General features: G+C 40.1%; 1 protein-coding gene across 9 annotated transcripts in view; it reads right to left on the reverse strand.

The window, feature by feature from the left end:
* The window catches only part of LOC102088268 (contactin-4), a 334,360-nt gene that overhangs the window by 27,355 nt on the left and 291,755 nt on the right, over positions 1–15,250 (reverse strand). For all 9 annotated transcript variants that reach the window (XM_065074577.1, XM_065074578.1, XM_065074571.1 and 6 more), the window contains one exon: positions 13,516–13,643. In XM_065074577.1, coding sequence (XP_064930649.1) covers positions 13,516–13,643 — 128 coding nt within the window. The remainder of the gene's footprint in view (positions 1–13,515; positions 13,644–15,250) is intronic.

Here is a 15,250-nt window from a genome sequence, read left to right on the forward strand (position 1 = left end):
TTAAAAGTCTCTGCTGCCTTATTTGCCCAGCCTATAAAATGGAAATAACACCTTCATTATAAACTGTTTTGTCTTCTTACACCACTGTGCACTGCAGATATTTTTATTTAAGATTAACTTTTTCTTGAAACCCTGATGAGACTTCCACGCTACCACAGGCAAGACTGAAGCATAAACACCTATTTCTGAACAGAGCAAGCAACAGTAAGAATAGAAGCATTAAAACAAACCTTGAAAAAAAATTCTGGGCCGCAAAGGTCTAATTTGTTTCCCAGTGAAGGTAGGATGTCCCAATGATCTGTGCTCTCTTGCAAGGAAATGACTCGTGTCTCCATATTTCAATTAATCAGTGAGACACTGGGAAGGCAAACTCTTCTTCTGAGGGACCTGATACTTTTTTGCTTTTTTGGTGGAGCCCCGGTCCTGATGTTAAGGGAAGAGGCACGGTGGATGCATGGATCATGTGTGGAAAGAAACTAACAACCAGCAAGATCACCTCATCATTATAACTTACTCAAAATCCCCAGCTACTACTCTACTGAATAAATATTAAACAGAGGGCATTACTAAAAATGTCCCTGACATTTCTCCCCCTACATGGCATTTTCCTTCAAATTAACCACAAGTTTTTCTTATGTAAATCATTTCAAAATAAGAATCAAGATCCAGCTTGCAAAGATACACACAGAGAAGAGGAGGAACAAATAGCATGTCAGTGCTACCATCTCTCCTTTTAGCCTGGTTTCACTGACGGATGAGTTTGGCCTTCAGCACACAGCTTTGCTAGGGCTTCAGCCATGGTCTGAAATATTTCTCCTCGACACTCCCACTCCTGTCTGTTTTCTGCAGGGAACAACGCTCATTGTCAACTGCACCAGACAGTTTAGTTACCAGGACCAATGGATTCAGGCTTGGATTTTTACAGAGACTTTCTACTGTGCACTCAAACTTTCACTGATGAAATACTGCTGACTTCCTACCTAAGCTCTAATAAATATTATTATTTACATATCTTCCCATTGTAGCTAAAGAAAACACAGCACCAAAACCTACAGCTTCGATCACAAGTTCTTCATGATACACTTAAAAACTTCAAACTCGATGAAAGCAAATTTCATGTTCCAAATGTATGTGTGACAGAGAGAGAGAGAATCAGCCCAAGCCATGGCAAGCCAATTCAGTGACAAAACTTCCCTGTATTTCAGAGTCAACCTGCTTTTGAGTCATAAACATTTGTATTCATGTTGTATTCCCAAATGACTGGCTTGAATGCTGTGACACAGCACACCTAGAATTTAACCTATTCCAGCGGTGTCTGATGTTAAATTCTCTCTGCCATCTCAATTATGAGATTAAGACAAGGGACTCTAGTCTCCATATTAACTTTGATGGGAATGCATATAATTTTACTTAAGTTGCATTAAAAGAGGGGAAAATCAGGTCCCAGGAGTCCCTAATATTGCAACCACAACCTCAATAGTTCAGCAGCACTTTAGTTACTCTCTGATGTGTCAAAACCCACAATTTCTAATATTTACCCATGTGCCACTTGCCGTTTATTATCTGATAAGCAATTTTGAGTCACCTGTTTGCAATCCAGCTAGACTCAGGCAGAAAAAGTCACAACAGCTCAAAACCTCAGAAGTTTGGTTCTGCTAAGCTGCTTCCAAAAATGTTCCTGAGAAAACACACAAAAGGATTGATATTTCCCCTAGTACTGTCCCAGATTATTTTCTTCAACACTCTTACACCTCTTCCTCCTACGACAGAAAATGTGCTTTCTAAACACTTCCTCTGTATCTTTGATGTTAAAAACACAGCCTTCAGGCCAGTCTGTTCTTAGACACTGTTTTCAAGGATATAAAGTTCTTAGGGTAAGAGAGTCATCATCACTTTCCCACTTTATTCTCCCACACCGCTTCCTTCATTTTTACTTGAAACAGAGACCGGCAGTCACTTTCTCAATGCATGTCATGTTTAGATCATTATCTCCCCTACGCCTAACTGCACAGACAGACTGAATTACTTTGGTGTGCAGAGAAGTGGTTCTAGGGAGAGCTGCCCCATCTTCCACAACGAGACTGTAGGCTACAATGATCTCGGTTTTCTCTGTTGTATTGTTTTCTCTTAGAGTATTGCCCTAATTTACCCAAGATTTATGGACTTCACATGAAACTCATGTCTGGAAGCCCATCCCACTGCTGACTTGGAGAAGGACAAACTGTATTCTCCTTTGGAATGAAGATCTCCCACAGCATCCTCACAGCTAAGTTGAGGAAGTGTGGTCTAGACAATAGACTAGTGAGGTGGGTTGCAAACTGGCTTAAGGAGAGAAGCCAGAGAGTGGTAGTCAATGGTGCGGAGTCTAGTTGGAGGCCAGTATCTAGTGGAGTGCCTCAGGGGTCAGTGCTGGGGCCAATATTATTCAATATATTCATTAACGATTTAGACGAGGGAATAGGGTGTACTATCAGCAAGTTTGCTGATGACACTAAGCTGGGAGGTGTGGCTGACACACCAGAAGGCTGTGCTGTCATCCAGCGGGACCTGGACAGGCTGGAGAGTTGGGCGGGGAATAACCTGATGAAATTTAACAAGGGAAAGTGTAGAGTCCTGCATCTGGGCAGGAACAACCCCAGGTTCCAGTATAGGTTGGGAAATTACATATTAGAGAGCAGTGTAGGGGAAAGGGACCTGGGGGTCCTGGTGGACAACAGGATGACCATGAGCCAGCACTGTGCCCTTGTGGCCAGGAAGGCCAATGGCATCCTGGGGTGTATTAGAAGGGGAGTGGCTAGTAGATGGAGAGAGGTTCTCCTTCCCCTCTACTCCGCCCTGGTGAGACCACATCTGGAATATTGTGTCCAGTTCTGGGCCCCTCAGTTCCAGAAGGACAGGGAACTGCTGGAGAGGGTCCAGCGTAGGGCAACCAAGATGATTAAGGGAGTGGAGCACCTCCCTTATGAAGAAAGGCTGAGGGAGCTGGGGCTCTTTAGTTTGGAGAAGAGGAGACTAAGGGGGGACCTCATTAATGTTTATAAATATATAAAGGGTGAGTGCCATGAGGATGGAGCCAGGCTCTTCTCGGTGGCCAACAATGATAGGACAAGGGGTAATGGGATCAAGCTGGAACACAAGAGGTTCCGCTTAAATTTGAGAAAAAACTTCTCAGTGAGGGTAACATAGCACTGGAACAGGCTGCCCAGGGAGGTTGTGGAGTCTCCTTCTCTGGAGACATTCAAAACCCGCCTGGACATGTTCCTGTGCGACCTCACCTAGGCGTTCCTGCTCCAGCAGGGGGATTGGACTAGATGATCTTTTGAGGTCCCTTCCAATCCCAAACATACTGTGATACTGTGATACTGTGATAATGTTAGTAGACTTAACAATGCAAGATTTTCTTGAGCAAAGAGAAGACATATGATCACATCCCATAGCTGGACAACTGTCATGTTTCATTTGCTAGAAACCAAAACGGTTCAGTGAAACTAAAAGCTTGAGGAGATACATCTTCCACTACCAGAAATCCGTGGTAACTCCACTAACACACACAAAGCTGCAGCAACTGAGATATGACCCCTTATATCCAAGGCCAGTTGGATTCCTTTCTTCTTATGTAGCCCACGCATGCGCAGAACCAGTGGCATGAACTGTTTATCACCAGAACCACCGACACAGGAAAGTTTGATCAGCTCAGCTACCTCCAAGCTGACTCTCTTGGGCACACTTCTGATGTGCTCTGCATGGTGGAACCATCTCCTTCACTGGGTCCCACCATCCTGGCTCTTCCTACAGACCTCAGCTTTCCTACTACTTGTTGTAGTTCTTCTTCAAGGGCTAAAGTAGCCCTCTGCAACAGCCAGGGAAATGGGTGGAAAATGTTTGGTTCAACTCATTCCCTTTCTTATGAATTTGTAACAGCCCTCGATCTGATAGTAATTTCCAGTTAATAAACTCTGGCTGGTCTTCTTCACTTATCAAGTTAACTGTTGGATAAAACAGTTTGTTATTTATGTTTTATATGCAATCACATACACATATATGCATACACACACACACATAATCAAATCTACTACTGTTTTTTTGACTAAAATATCTAGCAGAAGTCCTTGATCTACGGTTTTATTTTACTTATGTTCGGTTTTCATTTATATTCAAAGACTGAAAAATATTTTAACCTTTCTGAAATGGATCATGTTAAAATAAATTGAAGCAAGTTGATGAAAAGTCTTAATTAACCTGTTTTCATCTCATTAAGAGTCTGTGGTCATGTCCTATAGGTCATGTCCTCTTTCAGCTGCTGTATGGATTGGATCTTCAATGATGAGCTAAACAATCCAATCTTCTGTTAATAATTGAGAACTCCTGAACCTCTTACTTTTTTGGGAAAGGACAAGAAAATTCCTAAAATGAAAGAGCTGAGCTTTCTAAGGAATTATTCTAAACCCTTTTCTATAATAGGAGAGGTTGCAATAATGCTGACCCTGCAATACATTGTGGATTTAAGATAAAAACACAGAACAAAAATATGATTCTTTTTTTCTTTTTCCCTACAGGATACACAGACATAATGGTTCAACTTTTCTAAAAAAAGGAATTTTTTTGCACACTATGGGCTGAATAAGCCATCAGCCATTTCCTCTTGTCTTGACTTCATTATTTACCTGTGCAGCTACCAGTTTTAAGACTCCTGTTGTGCCTGAAGGTTGGCTGGGGATTGAATGGACACAGAGGAGAAAGGAAAAGGTGGGGAGGGAAGTTGGGGGGAAGAATCTGCTGCATTTACCATGATCCAGAGCAAACATTTCACACCAACTGGCACTCCCTACATCAGAATCAGATTGGCAAAGTACCTTGAGAAGCTGCTCTGTAAGAGTCAATATATTTATATTTCTGCTTTTAAAAATGTAACTCTAATAATGCTAGAGATAAGTCCAAACTTGGCAAGAGACATAGGCTAGAGATTTATGCTTTTTAATATTAAGCTCTTCACCAAGACAACTTTTATCACATTAATGGCTAAATCATGCTGATTGTAAAACAGCCAAAATGAGGCAATTAGTAAGGCCTGTGACAGCCACAGAAAACAAAATGCACAAGGTTTTTAGCACAAGCCAGATGGATATCTTCAATATATTTCTTATTGTCTGCTTGTGGTAATATATTCAATTAAACTGAATCAGTACTACAGAAGACCCTTTGAATTGCCTGAAAAAAATTAATTGTCTGCTGCAAATTTAATGAAGCTTAACAGTTGTATTATGTTTACAAGTTTTATTTGTTATGATCAGTAAGTGTTTACAAGGAAAAAAAAACCCTAACTTACTGCATTCAACTAGCTGTAAGAACAAACCATTGGTATTTTACAGCTTATTTCTTTTCCATGTTTCTTTACCATTCACTTTTTTTGTCCTTAGCAGCTGACCTGATTTTTTTCTCTCCTAAATAAAAAACCAACAGCTCTTGCAGTGCTGTTCATTCATGGGTTGTTGTCAGTTAAGTCTCACTCAGCAGTTTGACCACAAACTTGTGTTACAACATGTTCCCAAAGGCGCTGATGGAAATGTCCAGCCATGGGCTCATTCATTTGATGCTTGCTGTGATCCTCATCAATGTTCGAGCAAGGTCACCAACTTTCTCCCACACAACGTGGCTGATAGTCCACGGCTGTCATGTTTGAAGAGTCCACATTAAGGAAATCAAAAGCAAAAGGCATGTCTGAGCAGACCTGAGGAGGGCTGGCTTTGGGGGTGGCTTGACAACAGATGAAACATCTGCTTCTCATTTTGCCACTTCTGTAATCTCAGAATAATTACAACGTTTTTTGCTTCAATCAACTGTCAGAAAAATGGAAATGCTGACACGATACACAGCTATTTCATCTTCCCTGGAGTGCTTTGGGGCAGACCTGATTTTTCTGTTGACCTGAGGTTCTCACCTGAATGGAATTGGGAGAAAACCTAAATGTTTACCAGGCTCACGTGCAAGACGTGCAGAGGAGAGGAACCTGCCAGCTCTGAAACATAAAGGTGAGCTCCTTACAGCTGCAGAAGGCAATTTGGATAGGCATCGTATAATAATCTTGACTGTTGTTTGCAGTTGGATATAAACATATCAGTCACCTGAAACTATAAAATACTTGATTAAACCTTATGTTTGAAGTGATATATATAGAGGAGCTCCTTAAAAGCTGCAAGGACCCTGAGGTGTCTGCTAGATACCAGCCCTATCACCAGCTTCTGCTTCAAGTGTTTTCACCCAGGGTTCATTAAGGAGATTCAGCAAAATGCAGCCTGAAGCATTGGGGCTGCCACGGTTGAGGGGAGGGAGGAGTAGATGCAGCAGATGCATAACTTTCATTTATAATTGTGCCTTTCATGCAGTGCTTTGGGTCATAATTTTACTGAAACCTAGCAAAAGACCCTTAATTTTGTCCTAGAAATAACTGGTGTTGGTGGAAATAGTCCAATTAGAGCTGAATATATTCCTTCGCAAATCTACAGCTAAAGAATATTGCTGTCAGTTGTTACAATCAAGCCTTTGCTATTGGTTGTGAGTTAGAAGTTCAGAAAGATTTTCAAACTTAGAAATAAGGTTTTTTCCTAAACACAAGAATACAGCAACATGTACACGTGAATAAATCAGTGCTTATATATCTCTATGTCTCTCTCTAATAGTTTTTTGCCTATAAATCCCTGATTTAGAGATTCTGGAGAGCAACAGTTTGTATTCTCAATTGACTTTTTCTACCTGAAATTTTAAAAAACCAACGTGTTAGACTTGATACGGAATATTCGTTCATGCCTGGGCTACATATAAAAACTGTGTTCAGCAACTACTAAAAACAACTTTAACAACAATAAGATTTCATTTGACCTTTTCTGAGTTCAGAGTCTTTGGTCAGTGTAGAAAATCTTGGCTTTGATACCAGCCAATAACACACACATACCTAGTGTGCTATCCAGCATAATTATAAAAAGCCCAGAAAATATGATCGGCCCTGAAGAGCTGCTCTGGGATTGTTACTTTAAATTCTGCCTCTCTTTTTAAAATTATATTTTGTGCTTTCAACGCCAGATGTTGTTTAACCAGGTCCTTTCTTAAGGGCTGAGGCATAACCAACATGAATTTAAATTAGATTTGAGTTGAACCGTGACGAAAGAAAAAAAAGACCTTGCATGACCTTAAACACTGCTGGATCAAGACAGACCTCAGCTAGAATGACGAGGGGCTATTCACATTTCAAAATGACTAGCCACTAAACCCATGACATGGTATGGATGGATGGTGTGGAAAACGCCTGCAATAGCTTTGTGGGACAGCTTTCCATATGAGCAAAGAAGCAGCAACGTATCTAACAAGTGAAAAATCAAGGAGGTATGGAGAGGGGTTCTGATAGTGTGGATAGTGCTTAAATGCGTTAACAGATTTTTGTATCTGCTGCATTTTTTCCCTTGATGAACATAAAAAACAAAACACTGACTTCTTAATGTGTGGTTTACTCTCCCTCTTGGGAAAAAAGCTAAACCTCCTCTTGAAGCAACTGATATCCCAGTTACTCAGTAATCAAGACACAGGTGAGAAGAGTTGGTAAAAGTCGTGGCACTAGAATTATTTGTATTCACCGATTAAAAAAACCCCATACAACCCAAACACAAACAAACAAACAAACAAAAAGCAAAACCAAACCAAAATCAGGACACTCATGAAAATACACACATTCCTTGCTGAAAGATTAGCATTTTGTACAACTGCAAAGTAAAACATCGCACAGTTCCTTTGCAGCCAGATCCCTTCAGAGCACACCCTAACAAAGGAGAGACATTTGTTAATGCACTCAACACCTCTGCAAAGGTTGGCAGATATATTTTAAAAAAGCTACATGTATTTTTGAGTAAAAGAAAGTCAGGTTTATTAAACACCACCATTTTTATTGATGGACTCAGTAATGGCACTATTTGAGAACTAACTCAGTAGTAGGCAAGTCCAGTATTTGCTGATCTCAACAGTGCAAATAGCCATAGCGTTAGATTTGAGGCTGGTACTGAAGCCAAAGCAGATGCTAAAGAACACAGTCAGCAATACTAGCCCTGTTATGCAGAATCAGTGTCTGTGATAATGGAAATAAACTACTTTTTAAGTATAAAACAAGAAGCAAATAGACACATACACCATCCTAAGGATGGAAATAATTTTGTAAGGAACACACAACTGTGATCTAAAACTTATACAATAACACTCTGGATTGAGATTATTTATGAATATCCAACAACAAGAACAAAAATCAGAATCATGGTAAGGGGTAAATGCTTCTAAAATAATAACTCTGAAAATCCATGAGGGATATCATTCAGACTATATGATTTTTCCATATCATTTTGATCTATTTTCTGAGTTTTATTCTTCAAACTACTATAGCAGAAACATGGGATTAATTTAGAAGTCTGTCTGAACCCTTAAATTTATAAACAAATAATACAATAAAAAAAAAAACCCAACCGAAGGCATTATATTAATTTGTCTTTAACACCATTATGGAGGGTTATGATGGTGTCTTCAAAAGTAAAACGAACTACAAATTACAAACTCCTGTGAAATTCAGTAGCTGATACTTCATGATGAGCACTGTTGGTGCTCATACATCTGCAACCAAGCTCTGTGCCGTTCAGCTTCAGAAGGCTGATGGGTACGAAGGCATCAAAGCCCCCTCAGCCCAACCGAAGAACATTATGCACAGGCAGAAAAGGAGGCATAAGCAATTCTGTTTGATTGAATGTGTGCTCGTTAGCACATACCAGTGTACTGTATTATGCAGAAATTAAGCTCAAATGACTTGAAGAAACCCCGCACCATGCATTATCAGCCACGTTCAACCCCAAACTTCTGAAACATGTAATAGCAGACAGATGGTCAGTTATTAGAGAGCAAATTCTCTCCACTGGCACATGCCTGTGGAGCTGGAGAACTAAACTCTGTTCAGTTCTTTATGGGAAGCATAATATTAATAATCTCTGAAGATGAAAAAAATGGTTACTCCTTATCTACTAGGACAATCCATAGTAGTACAAATCCCCTTTAGCCCCATGGATACGAGGCAAGTACAACACATTTTCCAATAACATAGTTCAATACTGATCAAGTGATGTCAAAATAGCAATAACCACATTGAAACAGTGACAACCACAGATGGCAGCGTGAGCCAGGTAAACCATCACATCCCATCAACACTGTTTTTACAGAGCACAAAGGCTGCATCCATGCCGATCAGCACAGCACTATCTCTGAACTATGAGCCCAGCTACTTTAAAAGACTAGAATAACACAGTAAAAATTGCAGGTTTAAAGGCAGTAACATTTGAAGCCTCTGAAAAGTTACTCGATAATGGGCCAGAATTTACAGTATTTAATCAATCGTTTCAATTCTAAGTGCACTACACCAGTTCAGCATGCACACAAAGGAATAGGCTTTGAATGGAAAATATGCAATTTTACAGAAAATAATTTGGATCACTGTGCTGGACAAAATCAAGACTATCAGTCTATTCAAGCATGAGGAAAAAATAACCTACTGACATTATCTTTGTATTCTTTTTCTGCTAAAGTGATACAGATACCAGCTAACAAAAGTTCTCTTGCTTTTACTGCCTTGAGTCCTCCCATGACAGTCCAAACGAGATGAGCTAATAGCAGCAGGAAAATGTTAAAGGGGCATCATAAAGAAACCGGCAAATAAAGTCATCAGAACTTGCCCTTGTCAGAGGTGCAACAATGTGATCAGAATTTCTATACTTTCTGACAAGAAGAGAAGCTCACAGACTCCTCCATATATAAACATTTATATAAATACACATTTTTATATAGACAGATTTATAGCTCAGAACACAGTCAAGAGGAAAGCAGATGTTTGAGAAGCAGCCACACATGTCTACGGTGGGTACCACAATCTATTCACCTCCAAAGTCACAAAAGCAAAGCTGGCCACAGGCCCATCAAGATATTTTGTGGGTCTGTTGGGAAAAAAGCTGCATGACAAGGATTTTCTCATGCTTGGTGGTGGTGATACGCTATTATAATCTGAATTCTGGTCATTAGCTTGTTTGTGCTACTTCTTCCATACCTAATGCTGTCAGAGAAACTTCATTTACGTCTTGGTCATTGCCACTGAAGGGCACGACCTGGGTTATTAGCACCAGGAGCCCGTTCTTATGCTTCCTATATTCAGAGCTTTTATTGCAATGTCTTGAAATTAGTTTCCTATTTCAGAGCTGCTGCTATATTAGCTAATTTATATTACAGCATTAAATACAAATAAACTCATATTGTACAGTCTATGCCTGTTTACAGTTTGTCATTTAATCCCCCAGTACTTAGAGAGTCTATAGTCTTTCTATGTGCCAGAAGAATTGAACATTTAGCCTCAAGTAGAAGAAAAAAATGGGAAAAAATAGATGGAAAAGAAATACTTATATGCTACATGTAAGCACATACCATGTTTTACATAGCTCTGAACACTGTCTGTGGGATTCTTCTCTATCCTTACAAATTCAATCCTGCTTTTTAATTCAAAGGTCGGACCAGACATGCAAGTTTGCAAGATTTCAGGTCCCAGAGGCCAGAGTAGTTCTTGTTTAGCACCGGCCAACAGAACAAACCCAAACCACAATCTCACTGGTTCGGAAAACCACTCAGGTTCACCAGTTCTGACAACAGCATGTTAATACACAGCCCTATGGGCACCCGTCAGAATTTCATTTTTTTTAAGCTGTCTACTCATGCATAATATGAATATTTATTCATCCCTATCTGGTTGTTTGCCAGAGATTTATTTTAAGCTCCTTGGTTCTGGTGTAACAGATATTCTTCCCCTCCCATCCTCGCCTACACTGTCTTTGACACTGTCAGCATCTGGCCCCGAGAGAGAAAATTAAAAAAAAAAAAAAAAAAAAAAGAGAAGAGAACCTGCAACATTAATGGAAGAACACAGGAAACATCTTTTGACCTTCACAGTTTTTTACTCAATGACATCAGATAAATTAGAAAAGAATATAAGCATATCCTAAGGTCAAAAAACTTATCAGCTGATAAATTAGGCTTTTTCTACACTGCAAAACCGAGTTAAAATAAGGTGTTCAGTCATATTTCCGTCAAAAGTTCCCGGTGTTTTACTTAGGGCAGAGAAACTCAAGCATTTCAGTATAAAATACAGTATTTTACACAGTTCATTTGGAGTTCAGAATAGTTTCTGCTCTTTTATACTTTTTATGGGATAGACTTTGAAATTGCATTTCTCGGTTTGCTGTTAATATCCACATCTTGGGCTTAAGAGTTTATTCTCTGCTTCATGCACATGTGTAGCTCCCATTAATGCTAATGGAATTGAGTTAAAACGGAGCACTCAGGGAGAAAAAACCACTTGCTAATCCTTTATAACCTTACCGCAAAGAAAAGTGATTTGTAAACCACGTGAACCCAAAGATCAGGTACAATCACTGCTGACTACTGTGCTCGGAGTTACGGGTTATTCCTTGGGTACCGCGAGGAAGAAAGGATAAAGCCACGAACTACAGAAGCATGACTCTTCAATAACAGAAACAAAACACATTCCCATTTTCAACGATTGACTTTTTCACGGTGCTACAAACGGTCCCTGAACTGCAGACCCTGATTCAATGCCCTTGATGCATTGCAGCACTTGGGAAACCAGAAGGACCTCAGCTGTCCACAGCCTGGAGAAGACAAGCTGGTCCCTGCTGCTGTGAGCACAGGCCACCACCTTCCTGTGGTCCCCGTGGAGGTCAGGAAAGGACGTTTGGGCTGTATTTATCGTTTTGCTCTCCAGTTTTGCCTTGGGGCAGACAGTAGCTGACCAACCGTTTTAATAATAGACAAGGTCTTTTATGCGTTTGTTTTTCCTCAGCATTGCTATTTGCTGTGGGTGCCTCCTCACGACGACACAAATTAGGAAAAGGCAGAGTCAGCTCACATACAAATCTAATGCTGATCTTCACTTGTCTCTGTTTGCAGGGACTGACATGGGCACAGGGCAAATGCCATGCAAGCTCTTCAGAACAACCCCAAACCTGAAGAACTCTTGGTATCAATATGCAACAGCAAAAGACACAAAGGGATAACACAGCCCCGGGGATGTGCCATGAAGCACAACCCCAGAAACATCCCATTTAACTATAAATACTGGACTGGGTAGCTAAGATGGAGGCAAACATTTTGCTCTGAGAAAAACCTGCTGCTATGCCACTGTCACCGGCAGTTTGTAACTGTGACAGGGGCTCAGCAGCTTTATCAGTGCTTGCTTGATCCTGACATTATTTGCTGAAATGTGCTCCGACTATAAAAAAGCATGGATTAAAACTTGCATTGAAATATTTTGAAGTATTCCCTATATAGCATAAAAATAATTGATGGGGAGAGGCTTTCACCAAATATTATCCATCAATGCCAATATATGGGAGAATTAAAACTGACAGCATTAGAGCTTTGTGATTGATTTATTGCTTGGTAATCAATCTTTTCTGATTTGTTATCCATTATAGGTTTTTCCCCAAATAAGTAGGAGATAGAGAGTGATTTTAAGTGTAATAATCTATACATTCATTGCCTATAATAATTCATCAGACATTGGACTAGTGGTAAGCAGGCCAAAAATTAATTTAAGACATCTGTCAGCATCTCTCGTTGTTTATCAAACTGTTACTTGAAATACTTTTGTCAAATGTTATAGCTTTTCTTTTTGAAAAAACTATTTGGCAGAAGAGTTCTGAACACACATAAATAAATGCTTTGAATTCCTGAAATGGAGAAATCCAGCCCTGGATAAGAAATAGTGAAATTAAATGAGAGTTTGTGCATCTTTTAAAAAACTATAACATTGAATTGCAAGGCTGAAACTCTTGCATCATTCTGCAACAAGATGAGATGTATTAAAGAGTTCAGAAGGTTTTTAAAAAAGATAATAGAAGTTTAGGAATAATAAGAACAAATAAAGTTTAATTAGATAAGAGATGTTTTTAAAGGACATCACCTAATCTCAGCATGCTGAGGGCAACACTTCTCCACACGTACACCATGGTGTTATGCATGTCCTTTGTAAAACTGAATCTTAGGATACAGCTGGCTGCAGCAACAGCAAGTATTTCTCATGCATGATTACTGGCCATTGCTAGAAACAAGTCATACAATAATACAGACAAGGGATCTGGATTTGTATTACAATTCACATGTCATTTGCAGTATAATTTTAAACTACATATGAAAACAAACACATTAACTTCCTGCAAGCACTCTCAGTCAGTGTGACCACAGACACCTTCTTGCTGTTAATGTTGTCTCCAACCCACAAGGATCATCAGGTTTCTGAGATGCAAAAGATGATTTAATCCCCAAGGCTACATTTACATCAGCATCAAATGGGAAAGGGGCAGCATGTATGGAGATGCCTGGGATGCTATTAGATACTAAAATGGAATATCAGTCACATGCAACAAAAATTGCAATTACCTTTCACAACCAAGCTGCCCGTGCTGCTTGCTGTCCCAAAGTGGTTTGTTGCCACACAGGTGTAACTTCCTGCATCAGATTTGGTGACGTTGACAATCCGGAGGCTCCCATCATCCAAAATAGTGATTCTGGAAAGACGGCAGACACAGAAGTTACATATTTTTTAAGTTAACGTAAAACTCTTCTGAGTCTGCATTAATTATTGATGGTTTGAACAACAGACAGTGCATTGCCCATTACAGAGGGAGTTTAGCTGACAGAAAACTCTCAGGACATAATTCATAAATACGGAATGCATAATTTACATGAGGTTTCTGTGTCTTTACTTAGGGGCAACTTTAACTTACGCACCAGCAGCTTGTGTAGGTTTTACACATGTCTGTATTTGATATTCAGCACTCACCATGACAACCCTTGCAACATGTGATACACGGGCTACATCTAAAAATCTCCACGCTTGCTGCTTAACAATGTAAAAGCTTCTGTTGAACAGAAGAAATGAAGCAGGTGTTTCATTACTGCTTTTTTGCAAGAAGGCTGATAGCTTTTCAGCAAGGGTACCAAGCTGCCAAGTTTCCCCTCCGCACATTCCACCACTCTGCCTGCAGTAAAACTCAGCCCATGGGGCTTAACTGCAGTTGCATTGCAAGTTGGAAAAAAAAAACCCAAAACCAACACAACAAAAAAACAACCAACACACTATTTCATTCCCCTCCCCTTCTCACATACGTATTCCCATCAAAACAGTGTTGTTATCTGCAGTGGTACATGCCTCTTGGAGGGCGGGATGCAGGAGAGGATGGCAGGTTAATTCCTGGGGTGATCCCTGGCTCCTCCTTGTGCACAAGGGCTGCACTTGAGGCTTTCCTCGTGCTCCCAATTAACTTTGTCTCCCGATCCATTTTCAATTAAAACAGAGAACCTGATCCTGCCCAGCAAATCCCATCAAAGCATGAATGACCTGTGCCTCACGGAAGCATAATCTAAGGACACTCCAGAAAGATCTTTTCCCCAGCCTAATACCACCTCTTTTAGCAAAATACTTGGTTGTCTGCTTCAGTATCACATTTTGCGGCACAATCTGCTTTCTCCCCTTTCAGACCTACATTGAAAACTCTTGTATTAATTCCTGCCTTCTCCTGCTCAATTATTTCCCAATTTAGCTAATTTGAAAGAAAATGAAGAAGCCTTCTTGCATCCTTAACACCAATCAAGCTCTGCGCAACTACACTGAGAAATCAGGCTGAAAGAAACTTAGCAAACAATACTTGCACTGGTGCAGAAGTACTTCTCACCTGAGAAGCCACCAAATCTCCATGTTGGCTACCCTCTCCCTGACCTGCTCTTGCAGCAGCACAACAACATGCAGGTCAGCTGGCAGAGACCAGGGACAGAGGTTATATTCACACATCAATAGCAGTAATATTAATAGAAGTTTCTCAACTAGCTTATAGGTCTCCAAATTGTTGCAGTCAGTAACATACACTATTGTAATTTATTTTTGCAGGAGTCCAGTGCCATATATTTGCTTCTGTAGCCCTTGTTGCAGCTCAATAATTGGAAGAGAGTAGCATATAGTTACTTGTCTCTTATCTTCACAGCTATGTTGGCACAAATCAATGTACGTATTACATTAAATGTGCACTGGAGCACAGGACTTGCCACACTGGTCTCCAGTGCCAGAGCCTGTGCAGAGGCAGCACTAGAATCTCCCAAGGAATTATTTAACTGCTCT

Source organism: Columba livia, chromosome 10 (assembly GCF_036013475.1).
Source record: "Columba livia isolate bColLiv1 breed racing homer chromosome 10, bColLiv1.pat.W.v2, whole genome shotgun sequence".
Lineage (NCBI taxonomy): Eukaryota > Metazoa > Chordata > Aves > Columbiformes > Columbidae > Columba > Columba livia.